Source organism: Pan troglodytes, chromosome 23 (genome assembly GCF_028858775.2).
Source record: "Pan troglodytes isolate AG18354 chromosome 23, NHGRI_mPanTro3-v2.0_pri, whole genome shotgun sequence".
Classification (NCBI taxonomy): Eukaryota; Metazoa; Chordata; class Mammalia; order Primates; family Hominidae; genus Pan; species Pan troglodytes.
Window position 1 is genome coordinate 19789483 of NC_086016.1, and position 16089 is coordinate 19805571.

The 16089-nt window shown below is 46.9% G+C and overlaps 1 protein-coding gene and 1 long non-coding RNA gene across 4 annotated transcripts in view; one reads left to right on the forward strand and one right to left on the reverse strand.

The window, feature by feature from the left end:
- Positions 1-5482: 5482 nt before the first annotated feature.
- IL17RA (interleukin 17 receptor A) overlaps positions 5483-16089 on the forward strand; it is a 29336-nt gene continuing 18729 nt past the window's right edge. Inside the window, exon 1 of one of the 3 annotated variants that reach the window (XM_016939622.4) lies at positions 5483-5815. Coding sequence is in view for 1 of the 3 variants with exons in the window: in XM_016939623.4 (XP_016795112.1) it covers positions 5678-5815 (138 nt within the window). In the remaining 2 variants the exon portion in view is untranslated. The remainder of the gene's footprint in view (positions 5816-16089) is intronic. The other 2 variants (XM_016939623.4, XM_016939624.4) reach the window with 2 other exon arrangements.
- LOC129138506 (uncharacterized) lies at positions 6843-13143 on the reverse strand. The gene is made up of 2 exons (XR_008541819.1): positions 13003-13143; positions 6843-7696 (listed from the first exon to the last, which is right to left on the reverse strand). It is a non-coding gene; the product is annotated as an uncharacterized LOC129138506 (long non-coding RNA).

Sequence of the window (16089 nt, forward strand, 5' to 3'; positions counted from 1 at the left end):
AGGCAGAAGGATCACCTGAGCCCAGGAGGTTAAGACTGCAGTGAGCTGTGATGGAGCCACCGTACTCCAGCCTGGGTGACAGAGTGAGACTCTGTCTGGGAAAAAAAAAAAAGGAAAAAAATTCCGCCCACAAAAACCCCTCTTGAACTTAGTAAATCTCAGTTGACACATTTATTCAACAGTTTATTCAAAACACGTTTATTGATCATCTCCTGTGAGACAGAGGCTGTTCTAAGCACTGGGAATATGGTTGTCTTAGTCTGTTTTCTGTTGCTATAAGAGAATACCATAGATTGAGTAATTTATAAAGAAAAAAATGTTATTTAGCTCACAATTCTAGAGGCCAGGAAGTCTAAGAGCATGGCACCAGCATTTGGTGAGGGCCTCTTTGCTGTATCAAAACACGGCAGAGGCGATCATAGGGAGAGAGGGTAAGAGTGTGCAGGTCAGCTCAGGTCTGTTACTCTTTTTTTTTGAGACAGGATTTCACTCCCATCTCCCAGGCTGGAGTGCAGTGGCACAATGTCAGCAAACCACAACCTCTGCCTCCCTCCCAGGCTCAAGCCTCAGCCTCTCGAGCAGCTAGGACTACAGTCACGTCTGGCTAATTTTTGTATTTTGGGTAGAGACAGGTTTTCACCATGTTGCCCAGGCTGGTCTATGAACTCCTGAGCTCGAGTGATCTGCCTGCCTCGGCCTCCCAAAGTGCTGGGATTACAGGCATGAGCCACCGTGCCCTGCCTATCTTCCTCTTCATATAAAGACACCAGTCCCATTATGGAGGCCCCCACCTTGATGATCTCATTCAAATTACTTCCCAAAGGCCTTACCTCCAATCAACATATGAATTTGGGGATTAAGTTTGTAACGTGAAATTTGGGGGATACATTCAAAGAAAAGCAATGGTGAAAAATGATTTGCAGTCTCTTCTTTCACTGAGATTATATACTAGCAGAGGACACAGAGGAAAAGTCAAATAAACAGACAACATCATTTCAGAGAATGGACACAGAAAGCTCAGTCAATCAGAGACTAGCTCCTAACCCTATCTTTCTCATGGCAAAGGATATTCTGTCCCCTCTCTCACTGTCCTGGAATGAAATCCGTGGCCATTTCCCTTTTCTCATTGCCAAAGACACCACCAAGTTCTCCAATCCCTGACTCTGATTCCTGACATCAATCTATTGCTCCTTGTATAATCAGTCAATGAATCAAAAAAAATTTTTTTGGATATCTACTATCTCCTCAGGATGAGGCTCTGTCAGGGGAAAAGTAAGAACCCAGAGAACAAGCAATAAGCAAAGCAGCCTAACGTGGACATGCGCTTGGCAAGTATTCACCTCACACCCAGCCAAGCACTGCAGGTGAGAGCAACACAGGAGTGAGGAAGCCGGGGTCCTTACCATCAGGGAGGACCAATCTTACAGATAGGGAAAAACTATATTTCATCCAGTTGAAGACACCCATTTTCTACATTTTAACATTCCTAAATTAGGCTTTATCTTTCAATGATTTTGGATCATTGGATGAAATACAGTAACAACAGCACAAAGCAGCATTGTGCCCTGAGAGGTGTGCAGAGCCTATAGCAATTAGAACAGTGGTCCAAGGTCAGGCTACACATTAGACGTACCTGGGAAACTCAAAAATACTTATGCCCAGACCCCACCGCAGACCAACAGAATCAGTGTGGAAGGGTGTGGCTGTACATTGGTATTTCAAAAAGCACCTTATGGGATTCTAATACGTAGGCAGAGTTGAGAACCAGGATAGCAATTTCAAATGAGAGTACACATTACCCTGAGGTTACATGAAGACTTTCCAAGGGGCACACCTTGGAAAGTTTAGGGCACACATCAGTAAACTAGGGTCTATGGCCCAAATCTGTTCTACTGCCTGTTTTTGTACCCTCCGGGGAGCTAAGTTGGTTTTTACCAACTTAAGCTAAGTTTCAAATGGTCAGGGGAAAAAATCAAAAGGGAAATAATATGTTGGGACAAATGAAAATTATATGAAATTTAAATGTAAGTGTCCATAAATAAAGTTTTATTAGAACACAGACACACTCCTTTGTTTACATATTGTCAATGGCTGCTACAAGGGCAGAGTTGAATAGTTGGGACAGAACTATATGGTTGGCAAAGCCTGAAGTATTTACTATCTGATACTTTCCAGAAAAAAAAAACTTGCTGGCCCTGGCTTGAAGGGAATAGATTTGAAGGGAATGGACCTCCAGAATCTCAACATCCCCATGTCCTCTTCCAGACACTTGCCTGCCAGGAAAGGTACCAGCTGTGAAGATGTCAGGTGTGGGTGGAGGCTCCCTTCCTTCCCCACACTTTTGTTTCCTACTTGTCCTTCTCCCACTTTCAAAAGAAAGGTAGGCCTCTCATCAGTCCTGGGTATTAAGTTTCTAACGTGACATTTGGGGGACACATTTTAGAATGTGTAAAAAAGCCCCTGGGGGCCCAGAGCAGTGGCTCACCCCTGTAATCCCAGCACTTTAGGAGGTCGAGGAGGGCAGATCACAAGGTCAGGAGTTCGAGACCAGCCTGGCCAACATAGTGAAACCCCGTCTCTACTAAACATACAAAAATTAGCTGGGCGTGGTGGCATGTGCCTGTAATCCCAGCTATTCAGGAGGCTGAGGCAGGAGAATTGCTTGAACCTGGGAGGCGGAGGTTGCCACTACACTCCAGCCTGGGCGACAGAGCAAGACTCCATCTCAGAAAAAAAATAAATAAATAAAATAAAAAAAGCCCCTGGGCACTAGACATAGCAACAGTACCAGATACCATTGTGTAATAGGACTCTGATCACAGGATAGCTATATACACATATCGATATACAGAGATAGATAGATAGATAGATAGACATCTATTTTTTGCAAGTGAGGTAGTTTCCAAATATTGCCTTACTAAAATTGAAGGAGGACCCAATCAAGTTGTCAGTTGCCAAATCAATAAAAATATTTGACTGGGCACAGTGGTGCAAACCTGTAATCCCAGCTACTTGGGAGGCTGAGATGAGAGGACCTCTTGAGCCCTGGAGTTTGAGTCTAGCCTGGGCCGCTTAGTGAGACCCTATTTAAAAAAAAAAAAAAAGGTGACAAGATGGCTATGTGATCTTTGCATATGACTGAAAACGGGTTCAAAGAATTGATGAAACAAATATAATTATTTATGTAAGCAAATTTTTAAGGCTTACATCTAAAATATTTTTAGCCTGGGGTGGTAGCTCGTGCCTGTAATCCTAGTACTTTGGGAAGCTGAGGCAGGAGGATGACTTGAGCCCAGGAATTCAAGACCAGCCTGGGTAACATAGTGAGACCCTGTCTCAATGTTTTAAAAAGAAGAAAAATGGTGGCTCACGCCTGTAATCCTAGCACTTTGGGAGGCCGAGGCGGGCGGATCATGAGGTCAGGAGATCAAGACCATCCTGGCTAACACGGTGAAACCCCGTCTCTACTAAAAATACAAAAAATTAGCCGGGCGTGGTGGCAGGTGCCTGTAGTCCCAGCTACTCGGGAGGCTGAGGCAGGAGAACGGACTGAACCCGGGAGGCGGAGCTTGCAGTGAGCCGAGATCACGCCACTGCACTCTGGCCTGGGTGACAGAGCAAGACTCCATCTCAAAAAGAAAAAAAAAAAAAAAAGAAGAAAAATAAAATATTTTTAAAATGCTGAATGTTGCTTTGTTCTATGAATAAGCAATATTTGTTCACAGATACATCAACTAATTAGGAATAAAATGAATTTCAAGTAATTCATGTTTAATTACTTATTAACATGTATTATGTTTACATTATTTTTTATCAATTATGTACTAATAATGGCAATGATGAAATGAGGATCTCAGTGTCTTGCACTGGGCAGAGAGGCCTTTCTCATTCTCTGCTACTTGGGCCCCAGCATGGCTTCCCTAAGAGCTAGGAGCTCAGAGGGAGGGGCTGGGCAAGACAGAAGTCAGGATCTTTTTGTAACTTAATCTTGTAAGTGACATCCCATCATTTTTGTCTTCTTCTATTCATATTCTATTGTTAGAACCAAGCCTCTGGGTCCATCCCACATCCGCGAGGAGGATTCAGAAGGTCGTGACTCCCAGGGGGTGGGATCCTAGAACACATCTTAGAAGCTGCCTACGACAACCGCTGATTTTTAAGTAACAGCTACATCCTCTACATCTATTTAGACTTAGGATGGAGAATTTTAGATGTCATCTTTAAAATGCATGAGAGGATGCAGTTTTCCAAAATTCTTTTAGAAACAGACAATTTGAAGGCCACTGAGCTTCAGGCTTCATTCAGCTGGGTCGTGTCTGCGGGCAGGGCTCATAGAGATGTCGCTGGGGGTCAGCGGGTGCTTCGGGCAGCGAAAAAACCCACCTCTCGAGGGCAGTGGAAAATACAGGGAAAAGCCACTTGAGTGTAGACTCCGTGCGTGTCAAGGCCAGGCAGAGGCGCACTTGATAGGCAAGGAAAAGCGGACGGTGGTGGTCTTGGGAGGAAGAGAGGAGAGGCGAATGGGCAGGAGCGTGTGGATGCACTAGGGCAGGACGGGCTCGAAGCAGGAACCTAGGATAGGGGCAGCGCGGGCCGGCTTGGGAGGGTCCTCCAGGGTCCGGAGAGGAGAGGACGCAGGCTGCACGCGTGCTAAGAAGGAGACTCATGAAATGTGTAATTCGCTGGCGACAGCTTCCGCGGCCGTGGAGTGAGCCTCTGGGGAGTAACGACTCTCTTAGGTGCGGCTGGGACACAGTCTCACAGACCAGGTAAGTTGCCTGCCCTCCAGGAACTCAAGTGTCCCCGAGTCCGAGCCAGGAGGCTGGAAGTGACTGCTGTCCCATCCTCCCTGGATCCCGGAGCTGTCCTTGTCTTGAGAAAGAGAAAGCAAAGCCAAGGAAAGCAGAGCGAGCAGAACCAGGCAAAGGGGTGGGGACAATAAAATGGGATAGGGCCCGCGCTTCCATCTACTCAGGAGGCAGAGGCAGGAGGATCGCTTGAGCCTGGGAGGCCGAAGCTGCAGTGAGCTGCGGTTGCACCACTGCACTCCAGCCTGGGAGACAGAGGGAGACCCTGTCTAAAAATAAAGTAAAATAAAAAACAAAAATAGGACAGAGACTAAGAAAACGGACTTCCTGAAATCCCAAGTTGGGATTTCACGTCCAGTGACCCACAAGAGAAGCAAGAAGTCTGAACAGGGCCAAGAATCAAGTGAGTGCGGGCGGAGGATTAAAATCGACAGCTGCTGCGGCACGGCCAGGATGGAGGGTGCATGTGGGGCAGGCGAGGCTCCAGCTGGAGTTGACGCTAGCCCGACGCGGGTGCAACTGGAGGCGCGACGGGCCAGGCCCAGGAGGAGCGCACCTGGGGCGCGCGGCCGGAGGAGGGCCGGGGAGGGACGCCGGAAGGACTGGGGAGGGACGCCGGGAGGACTGAGCGTAGGGCCGAGAGGAGGGGCGCAAGGAGGAACGGGGGGAGGGCCCTGTCTCACCCTAAACCCCTCCCCGTCCCAGACTAAACTCCTCCCCTCGGCCCGGCCCGCCCCTGGGCCCGGGCTGGAAGCCGGAAGCGAGCAAAGTGGAGCCGACTCGAACTCCACCGCGGAAAAGAAAGCCTCAGAACGTTCGCTCGCTGCGTCCCCAGCCGGGGCCGAGCCCTCCGCGACGCCACCGGGGCCATGGGGGCCGCACGCAGCCCGCCGTCCGCTGTCCCGGGGCCCCTGCTGGGGCTGCTCCTGCTGCTCCTGGGCGTGCTGGCCCCGGGTGGCGCCTCCCTGCGACTCCTGGACCACCGGGCGCTGGTCTGCTCCCAGCCGGTGAGACTCGACGTGGGGAGCGGTAGCCGCCAGGATGCTGCGGACGCGGGGCAAGGTCGCGGAGGGCCGGACGGTCGGGACTACGCGCCCGGGCTGGGGAGGCAGGAAGTCCGCGCCGCGGGCTCAGAGGGGCTCAGAGCCTTGGGCACAGATATCGCGGCGCCTGGGGAGGACCCTCGGAGCGGTGGGAGTTGCGGTGTGGAATACGGGGGGGGGGGGGGGGGTGGCACATCGCGCGGCGCGTGTTGCACAACCTGGCCCGCCGTCGTGACTGGAGGCGGGAGTGACACCTCCGCCCGGGCCGCGGAGTTCGGGGAAGGAGGGCGCGGCGCTGGGCCAGGCCGGAGGGGCGGCCAGGGCTGATAGAAAGGGGCTGTGGAGAAGGGGCCCGGGGAGGAGCCAGGACGGGTCTGGACCCAGCTCCACGCCGTGCGCCCCTCACGTACCCCGGCGGGGCACGGTCGGCCCTCGGGAGCTTCCCTCAAGCCGTGCCCTTCATGCCGCCGACGGAGCCGGGCGAGCCCACGTCGTCCGTGCGGAAGGTGGAGTCCCTCACCCGCGGCCCCCAGAGGGACCCCGCTGTCGTAGAGCCACGCGGGGGCCGGAGCGCTGAGACGCGGCACCATGTTTCGGGGAGAGCTCTGCCGAGGGCGGCTGAGGGCCACCTCCCCAGAGGCGCGAAGCCCTGAGGATGGGCAGATGGTTCTTAAGACGGCGCCCTTCCCGCCACTCCCACCCCCCACTACCACCACCTGGGTCTGGGAACCCGGTGAGAGCGCAGTCGGAGGGTCGAACGTTTGTAGCTGTCAAGTCGTAGCCCCGATGCGCCCACAGGAAGTGACCCACCCGCCTGCCAGGTAGTGGCCTTTCTGTGAGCCAGGACCATCTTAAGGGAAAAAAACAAAAAAAAAACAAAATGCTGTGCCCCTCCACAATATACTCTCCTCTTCCCCGCATCCCCGAGGGGATCTTTCCTCCCCTCCACCGCTGACCCCAAGGAATAATGCTCAGTATCTGAGTCAGAGGATGTAAAACAAAGGGATATTTCTCCTTATGTAGTTTTATGGAGGATTTACCGAAAGAGGGTGGAGGGTGAGTGACTATGTCGCAGAAAAAAAAAAAAGATGTTTTTATCGTGAATGATGTTGAGAAATGTCCTGTGACTTCCACTATTGGGCAAAGCAGGTCCCTCTGCCCTGCTAGTCCCTCCTGCAGGCTGTGTATGAAGCGTTCTGATATGGAGGGTTGGTGCGCCTGGGTTGATAGCCATTGGTCAGGTGCCTGCAGAGTACAGGGCGCCATACTGGGAACTGGAACTATAAATAAATACTCTGGGGACCCTAATATCCAGAGACCTAACCCATCTACGGGAGGAACAAGGCTTGAAGTTAGGGAACTGTCTAGCAAAGCTGCTTGCACAACTGGTAAGTGTATGGAATTCCAGGAAAAAGAAAAATTGCTTCCAGTTGGGGTGTCCTTCATGGAAAAGGCATTTGGGCAGCCCTGTGGGGGTAGCAGGAGCATTCCAGGTGGTGGAAAGGGCCTGAGCCAAGGTCCTTAGGTGGGACAGGGTACGGTGTGTGGCCGGAATGGAGGGTCTGTGTAATAGGACAGTGAGAAAAGATGCCAGAAGCGGGGATGGGACTCTCCTGTGTATGGCGTGGGAGCCAAGCTCTGACTTTCACTGCACAGTGAAGCAACTGTAAGTCAGGAGCAGAGAAGCACAGCCTGGCTCCAGGGAGGGCTGGAGAGAGACACTTGCTGTTCATATTTGTCTGCAGTCTCTCGTTCTCTTCCTTCCTCTCTCTCTCTTCTGTATACACCTGCCTCACAGACAGCTCTTCTGCAGAGATAGACAGCTCTGGGCTCCATTGACTAGTTCTTTTAAAAAGAAAGAAAACACATCCTTCAAATTTCTGTCCCTCACTGGTGTTTTAGTGGATGCAATGTGGTATAGTGAGGGGAGGGAAGGCCACAGAGGTGGCCAGAGGACCTGGATTTGCAGGCAGCATCGCACTTACTGTCTCTGCAGTCAGGCTTTGAGGCTGCCTGGGCCTGGGTTCCCTCATTTCCACAAAGGCAGGACTGGGTGAGCCTTCTCAAAGTAAGTCCATGCCACCTTCCAGAACGTAAGTGTCTGTCCAAAGCCCAGTTCGATTTAGCCCTCCATAACTATCCTCAGACAGGGAGGAGGCTTCTGCACACCTGGCCTGTTCCTAGCTCAGTGCTGGAGCACAGGATGTGGGAGCTATTTGATACATATGTGTTGACTGAACAAAAGAATGCATGAATGAAGGAAAGAACGGTCAGCTCTGCTTGGAAGGTAGTGGCAAGCTGAGACCAACCATAGCACTGGTTCCAGATGCTTGGGGTTAGCACCTCAAAACCCAGATGACTGATTTCCCCACAGAAATCATTACACGAGAAACCATCAATAATTGCATTTCCCTGGGAGTTTCCTTTTGGTTAGCCGTTCTCGCTGCCTAGGCTTCATGCAGGTTTCTCATGACCGCCAGCCTGGAGGAATGCCCATAGGAAAGACAGCAGCAACTTAAGAGTTGGTCAGGGTAAATGTTAACACGTAATTTCATAGACAGGATGTGTATTTCATTACAGAGTCTTTTTTCCTGAGCGTTTGCGGTTTTGACTTGTGGTTGTAGAACAGCTGCTCAGTTTAACCCCTTTATCTTTTGCTTGCCAGAAGCCACTTTCATCATGCCACTCTTTCAGAGGCTACAAAGTTGTGTTCTTTGTGCCAGGCACTGTGCCGGTGGTTCACAAGTATTCCTTCATCCCATACTCAACAACAGCTTACAAGGTTGGCAGGATGAACCTGCTTTTGAGAGGCTGGGTTATTGGCCCAAGGTCGCACAGCTAATGAGTGCTAAGGTGAGATTGAGAGCAGGCTGTGCTTGTAAGTTCAAAGCCCACTTTCTCTATCAGGCACCCAGTAGTGTTAACTGAGGCACAGAATTGAATACAATCTTCCATTTCTTCCTCTTAACCTTCACCTTGTGGGTAGAGAATAGTGGCCTATTGGAGGTATTATTTATTTATTTATTTATTTATTTATTTATTTATTTATATTTTGAGAGAGTTTTGCTCTGTCGCCCAGGCTGGAGTGCAGTGGTGCGATCTCAGCTCACTGCAACCTCCGCCTCCCGAGTTCAAGCAGTTCTTGTGCCTCAGCCTCCCGAGTCATTGGGATTATAGGCGCCCACCACTACACCCAGCCGATTTTTGTTTTTTGTTTTTTTGACACAGAAAGTCACTGTCGCCCAGGCTACAGTGCAGTGGCACGATCTCGGCTCACTGCAACATCCACCTCCCAGGTTTGAGCGATTCTTCTGCCTCAGCCTCCCAAGTTGCTGGGACTACAGGCGTGCACCATGACGCCCAGCTAATTTTTGTTATTTTTAGTAGAGATGGGGTTTCACCATATTGGCCAGGCTGATCTGGAACTCCTGACCTCAAGTGTTCTGCCCACCTCGGCCTCCCAAAGTGCTGGGATTACAGGTGTGAGCCACCGCACCTGGCCAATTTTTTTATTTTTATTTTTATTTTGAGACAAGCTCTCACTCTGTCATCCAGATTGGAGTGCAGTGGTGCAATCTCATCTCACTGCAACCTCCACTTCCCAGGCTCAAGCGATTCTCCTGCCTCAACCTCCCAAGTAGCTGGGATTACAGGTGCGCACCACCACTCCCAGCCAATTTTTGTATTTTTAGTAGAGTCGGGGTTTCACCATGTTGGCCAGGCTGGTCTCGAATTCCTGACTTCAAATGATCTACCCGCCTCGGCCTCCCAAAATGCTGGGATTACAAGCGTGAGCCAATGCGCCTGGCCAATTTTTAAATTTTTTTAGTAGAGACAGGGTTTCACCAGATTGGCCAGACTGGTCTCGAACTCTTTATCTGCCCACCTCGGCCTCCAAAAATGTTGGGATTACAGGTGTGAGCAACTGCACCTGGCCCCTTTTGTCATTTAGAGAGACAAGGCAGCAGTGATTAAGATCATGTATTCTGGAGCAAAACTTCGTCATGCAAATGCCAGCTCTGTGGGACCTTGGGCCACTTACCCAACCTCCCTGGGTCTTAGTTTTTTCATCAGTACAATTGGGATAAGGGTGCTTAGCTCATAGGATTGTTGTCAAGATCAAATGAGATATATGTACAAAGTGCTTAGCATGATGCCAGACACAAAAGAGGAGCTCAATAAACATCAGCTGCCATCACCTTCATTGTCATGACAATCCCCCCTCTGATTTCTGCAAGATGCCTCACGTAATGCCATTCACAAGCAGGTAGCTCATAGATAATATTCTGATTCTGCTAGTTTTAAAGAATGGGCAGTGGCCCCACGCCTGTAATCCTAGCATTTTGGGAGGCTGAGGCAAGGGAATCACTTAAGCCCAGGAGTTCAAGACCAGTCTGGGCAACATGGCAAAACCCTGTCTCTACAAAAAATACAAAAATTAGCCAGGTGTGGTGGCGCATGTCTGTAGTCTGAGCTACTGAGGAGGCCGAAGTGGGAGGATCTCTTGCGCCCAAGAGGTCAACACTGCACTGAGCCCTGAGCATGCTGCTGCATGACAGAGTGAGACCCTGTCTCAAAAAAAAAAAAAAAACAAAAAAACGAATGAGGGGTTTGAAATTAGGGATGACTATTGGAGAGGAATTTGTTGGACAAGACAAGATATGTCTTAGTAATATCCTAAGAAGATCCCGAACACTTTTTTTTTTTTGCTTTATTTAAAATGTTATGTAATTCTATAAATTTTTTTTTTCTTAGAGACGGAGTCTCGCTCCGTCACCCAGGCTGGAGTGCAGGGGCGCAATCTCTGCTCACTGCAGCTTCCGCCTCCTGGGTTCTAGCAGCTCTCCTGTCTCAGCCTCCCGAGTAGCTGGGACTACAGGCGCACGCCTCCATGCCTGGCTAATTTTTTGTATTTTAGTAGAGATGGGGTTTCACCGTTGTTGGCCAGGCCAGTCTCGAACTCCTGAGCTCAGGCAATCCACCTGCCTCGGCCTCCCAAAGTGCTAGGATTACAGGCGTGAGCCATGAAATTAAATTATAAGGAAAAAAAGTCTACTCTTTCTTCCACTAAACAAATTAATGTTTTCATTCATTTATCTTACTTTTCAGTCCTTTCATTTGTTTGGCATTACATCATAGATAAACTTCTATCTTTTAATTAATTTTTGTCAAGTTACGTATGGTGATCCTCCTTTAAAAATGGTACTAAGATGTTTAAAACAAAAAACAGTAGATCCCTGCGCCACCCCTAAACCTGCTCCCCAAATATGATTCCTTTAGTTAATTCTTCTGAGATATACCTCCATATTTCTAAACATGCTTATACTGTTAATTCATGATTTGTTAATTTTAGATATTATCTATTGACTTCTAATAGATGAAAATTACATTATCTTTCTGCCACCACTTCTCCCTGTTTTTTATTATAGTTAAATCATGATTTTAGTTAAATTAATAGTCAGCATTTATATAACAATTAAGTAATCTTCACTGCTGAGGCAAGTAAGTGTACTTTGATTATATATTTTTTCTGGTACAATTCCCCTCCCCTCCTGCCCCAGAGATAATAATTGCTTTAATTCTTCACTTGCAAGATGTTTCATGTAACTAGTCTTAGTTTTGTTCTATCAGACTTGTCATATCATTTCCCTCCAAATCATCAGATATTCCATCAATTCCATCCCCCCTTTCCCCAGAGAACTTCCTCCTAGAGCACTCTGTTCTCCAGCCCCAACAAGGTCTGTGCTCTCTAGACCTGTGGCACAACAGGTCTAGACCAGAACAGACATCCTGTCATGGTCTAATCTCCCATGTCCTGGATCCTGTGTCTTCTTCCTCAGGGGTTACTCCCTCATTTTGCTGGAGAATATCATCCTGTAATTTCCTAAGCATATGTATGAGGGATGGATATAGACATATGTATCAGGAACATATATGTTAAGTCTTTTCATGTCAACATATCTTTATTCTACCCTCATACCTTTTTCTGATAATTTGGCTGGGTGTGAAAATTCTGTGTTAAAGATAATTTTCCCTCAGAATTGTGAAAACATTGCTTTATTGCCTTCTAGCAAACAGTACAGATGCTAAGAAAGTCAATGTTATTGGCCGGGCGCCGTAGCTCACGCCTATAATCCCAGCACTTTGGGAGGCCGAGGCGGGCGGATCACGAGGTCAGGAGATTGAGACCATCCTGTCTAACGCAGTGAAACCCCCTCTCTACTAAAAATACAAAAAAAAATTAGCCAGGCGTGGTGGTGGCGCCTGTAGTCCCAGCTACTTGGGAGGCTGAGGCAGAAGAATGGGGGGAACCTGGGAGGCGGAGCTTGCAGTGAGCTGAGATCGCACCACTGCACTCCAGCCTGGGTGACAGAGCGAGACTCTGTCTCAAAAAAAAAAAAAGTCAATGTTATTATGTGTCTTATTGGTTTTTATGACACTTATTTTTTTCTCTCTGGAAACTTTTAGGATCTTCTTTTTATTCCTGATATTACAACAGTTTCAAGATTTGGGGCCTTGGTCTGGGTCTTTGTTGTTGTTTTTGTGCAGGCCATTTAGTAACCTTTTTAATTTGGCAACGTGATACTGTGAAATATGTATTAAGTCTTCAACCCCTTTTTCTGGCATAGAACTCCTAAAATCCTTAGAATCTCCAAAATTGTATCTTTTATATACTAATGATTCATTGGTGGCTGGCAGCCTCTAGGCAGCTTCAGGATGGGGGCTGGTCCCGGGAAGGACCAACGTAGGATTAGAGGGCTGGGACGTTTAGCCCCGCCCCTTTACCCATCACATCTGGGAAGGGGAGAGGGAACTGAAGGCCCCCTGAAGTTGCTATGGCCAGTGGTTTAATCAATCATGCTCACATGAAGGCTCCATAAAAACGGGGTTCAGAGAGCTTCCAGGTAGTGGAACATGTGGAGGTTCCTGGAGGGTGGCACACCTGAGGAGGGCATGGAAGCTTTGTACTCCTTCTCCTATACCTCACCTTTTCTTCTGTATTATTTGTGATATCCTTAAAATAAACTGGGAAATGTATTTCCCTGAGTTCTCTGAGCAGCTTTAGCAAATGAATTGAACTGAAAGAGAGGAGCATGAGAATCTCACGTTGAACCCGGTTGGTCTTAGAAGTTCTGGAGGCCCAGACTTACCACTGGTGTCTAGGGGGTGGGCGGTCTTGGGGACTGAGCACTCAACCTGTGGGATCTGATGCTATCTCCAAATAGTGTCAGAATTAAATTGGAGGATACCCAGCTGGTGTCTGCTGCCGAATTGATTGCTTGCTTGGTGGTGGGAAGAAACCACCCCCCCCCAATATGTAGTCACAGAAGTCTTCTGTGACTTCTGTTGATTGTTGTGGTGATGTGAGGGCAGAGTGAAAAATACAGCTTGAGTTTTTCCACACTCTCGGGGAATATGTGTCCTTCTCTTCCAGAATATTTTCTTTCTTTCTTTCCTTTTTTAAAAAATAACTTCTTCCTTCTGTTTTTTTGTTAATCTCCTTCTAGAAATCTAGTCAATCATATTTTGTTTCCTAAATTGAATCTCTAGTGATCATATATTTTTTCCTATTCTATTTGTACTTTCAGAAAAATGTCCTCAATTTCATAGACTAACCCTTCTATTGCATTTTTATTTAGTAGAACTTCTATTGAGTTTCAAGGTGCAGTTTTCATTCTCTGCCTGCTCATTTGTCCACGGTGTCCTGCCCCTGTCTTACAGATGCAGTGTTGTATCTCTTCGGGGCTATAATAATTTTACTTGTTTGGTTTAATTGTGTTAACAGCATTGTTTTTTTTTTCCTTCCAGGAGCATTTTTTAATTGTTTTGATCTATTTTTCATACAGAAAACCTATCTCAAATATCTGGTACTCCTTGGCTGTCTGAGAATATTTTAAGAATGAAGTCCTAAAAGCTGATTAAATGCTCTGTGTAGTTAAGGTTTATTGAACATTGGACTTTACTGTATAGGAGGTCAAGCTAATGGTGAACCTGGCCTATTGGGTGACCTCCAAATGCTGAAATCTGGAGGTCTTTTTTTGGGGCCTGGCTGCCAGCATTCTGAGATCAGAGCACGGAAAGAGAGGATAAGGTTCCCAACACTCCATATGTAGACCTTCACTTAATTCTCCCTGCCCCTAAGCCCTGAACGTTATAAGGTTCTGAGGGGCCCCTGGCCTCCTTATCAATAACTCCCTTTTGTAGCATTCAGACAGAAGTTCCTCCACTCAGCACAAGCCAGCTGCCTACTCTGCTGCCACTTGGACAGTTATTTATTCATTCATTCATTTGTTCATTTTTGAGGTTTTATAATTTTATTTGACATCAACAGTTTGTTCTCATCCACAATGTCTGACTGTCAGTTTCTGAAAGTGGTAATGGGTACACAGGTAACCAAAGTATAGAGCTTGTTTGGTGAATCTTCATCCTCATGCTTTCTGGACAGCTGCACATGGACACAGTATGGAACGTTCCTTATTCCTTTGGTCCAGACAGCTTTGTTGAGCCTGGTGTTAGCATATCTGGAGTCCCCATCTCCTTCATGGCAAAGTTCTGGGACTTTTTGAGTGACCAAGGGGCACACTGCTTGACGTCCCCTCCATGGGTGTGCTTGTGGATGCTGATGGCATATTCTGGTGTCACCACCTCATTGGTGGCAGGTGACAGAATAGCCCTTTTATTTTATTTTATCTTACTTTATTTTATTTTATTTTATTTTTATTTAGACAGAGTCTCGCTCTGTCGCCCAGGATAGAGTACAGTGGCACAGTCTTGGCTCACTGAAGCCTCTGCCTCCCAGGTTCAAGCAATTCTCCCACCTCAGCCTCTCAAATAGCTGGGACTACAGGCACATGCCACCACACCCAGCTAATTTTTGTATTTTTAGTAGAGACAGGGTTTCACCATCTCTTGGCCAGGCTGGTCTTGAACTCCTGACTTCAGGTGATCCACCTACCTCAGCCTCCCAAAAGTGCTGGGATTACACGTATGAGCCACTGCGCCCAGCCAACACTCTTCTTTACAGGAGCTATGCTGCTGGGGCCAAGTTGGAAAGGACTTTTAAAATTTTGTTCACATCTTTTGTCCACTGAGTTTGGCTCTTTGAGTTTGAGAATTTACAAAAAAAAATGTTCTTTCCTATAATTGTTATATTGTTTGGAGAGAGGGAGAAAATATGTGTATATGGTCAATGCGCTATTACCTCTAATAGAATTGTTATTCTATATTTCACCTATATGTATATTTTTCAGTTTTGATTAAATCTTTTTTCCCCTTATCTTCCCTCATGCCATCTCCTCTGCTTGTGTCCCCTTTGCCCCCAGCAAACTGTGTTAACACCTGTTAACATGTTTCTATTCTCATTTAGTCATACACTGTCTGTCTCTCTCTCTCTCTCTCTCTCTCTCTCTCTCTATATATATATATATATATATATATATTCAGGGAGATCTTTTTCATGACTTATTTCCATAGAAATGGGGATCATACTATAAAAAGTTATTTGAAACTTATTTTCCTCTCTCATCAACACATTCCAGCCATCTGCAGGTCAACAGATGTCTGTGCAACTAATTCTCATTCTCTTTAATATTTGCATAATATTCCATAGTAGATAGCAATCTATTCAACCATTTCTAGTTTGATGGACATTTAGATTTAAACTAGATCTCACCTTAATTCAGCCATTCTCTATTGATGACCATTCAGTACCACAGAAAAAGAGGGAAAGCTGTCCATTTTTTTTAAAGCTAGTATAAGCTTAATTCTAAAACTTGACAAATCTTATACAAAAAGAAAAACTATGGACCAATCTCATTTATGAACATAAATCCATGCAATTCTAAATAAAATATTAGCAAATGTAATCTAGCAGAATATCAAAAGAACAATGCACCATAATCTAGTGGTGCATTAACAAACCTTGTTTGTTAATCAGTGCTGGAGAGGTATATGATGAGGTTCAGAACTGTTTTGAATGAAAACTATAAACCTAATAGTAACTGAAGGAAAAGACTTATATGCAACCACAACTATCAGAAACCAAGACCAAAAACAGTATTCCATAGGGCATACCAAACTATTTCCCTCCATCTCGGGAATGAGAGGACACCTGCCTGCACCACTGGGAATCAACCGAGTGTGTTGTCAGACCCTTCCACTTTCCTCGTGGTCTTCATGAAGACAAGAGCTTTTCATCATGGGCATCATCCTGCAGTGTTATTGAGTAGCTCCCAGTG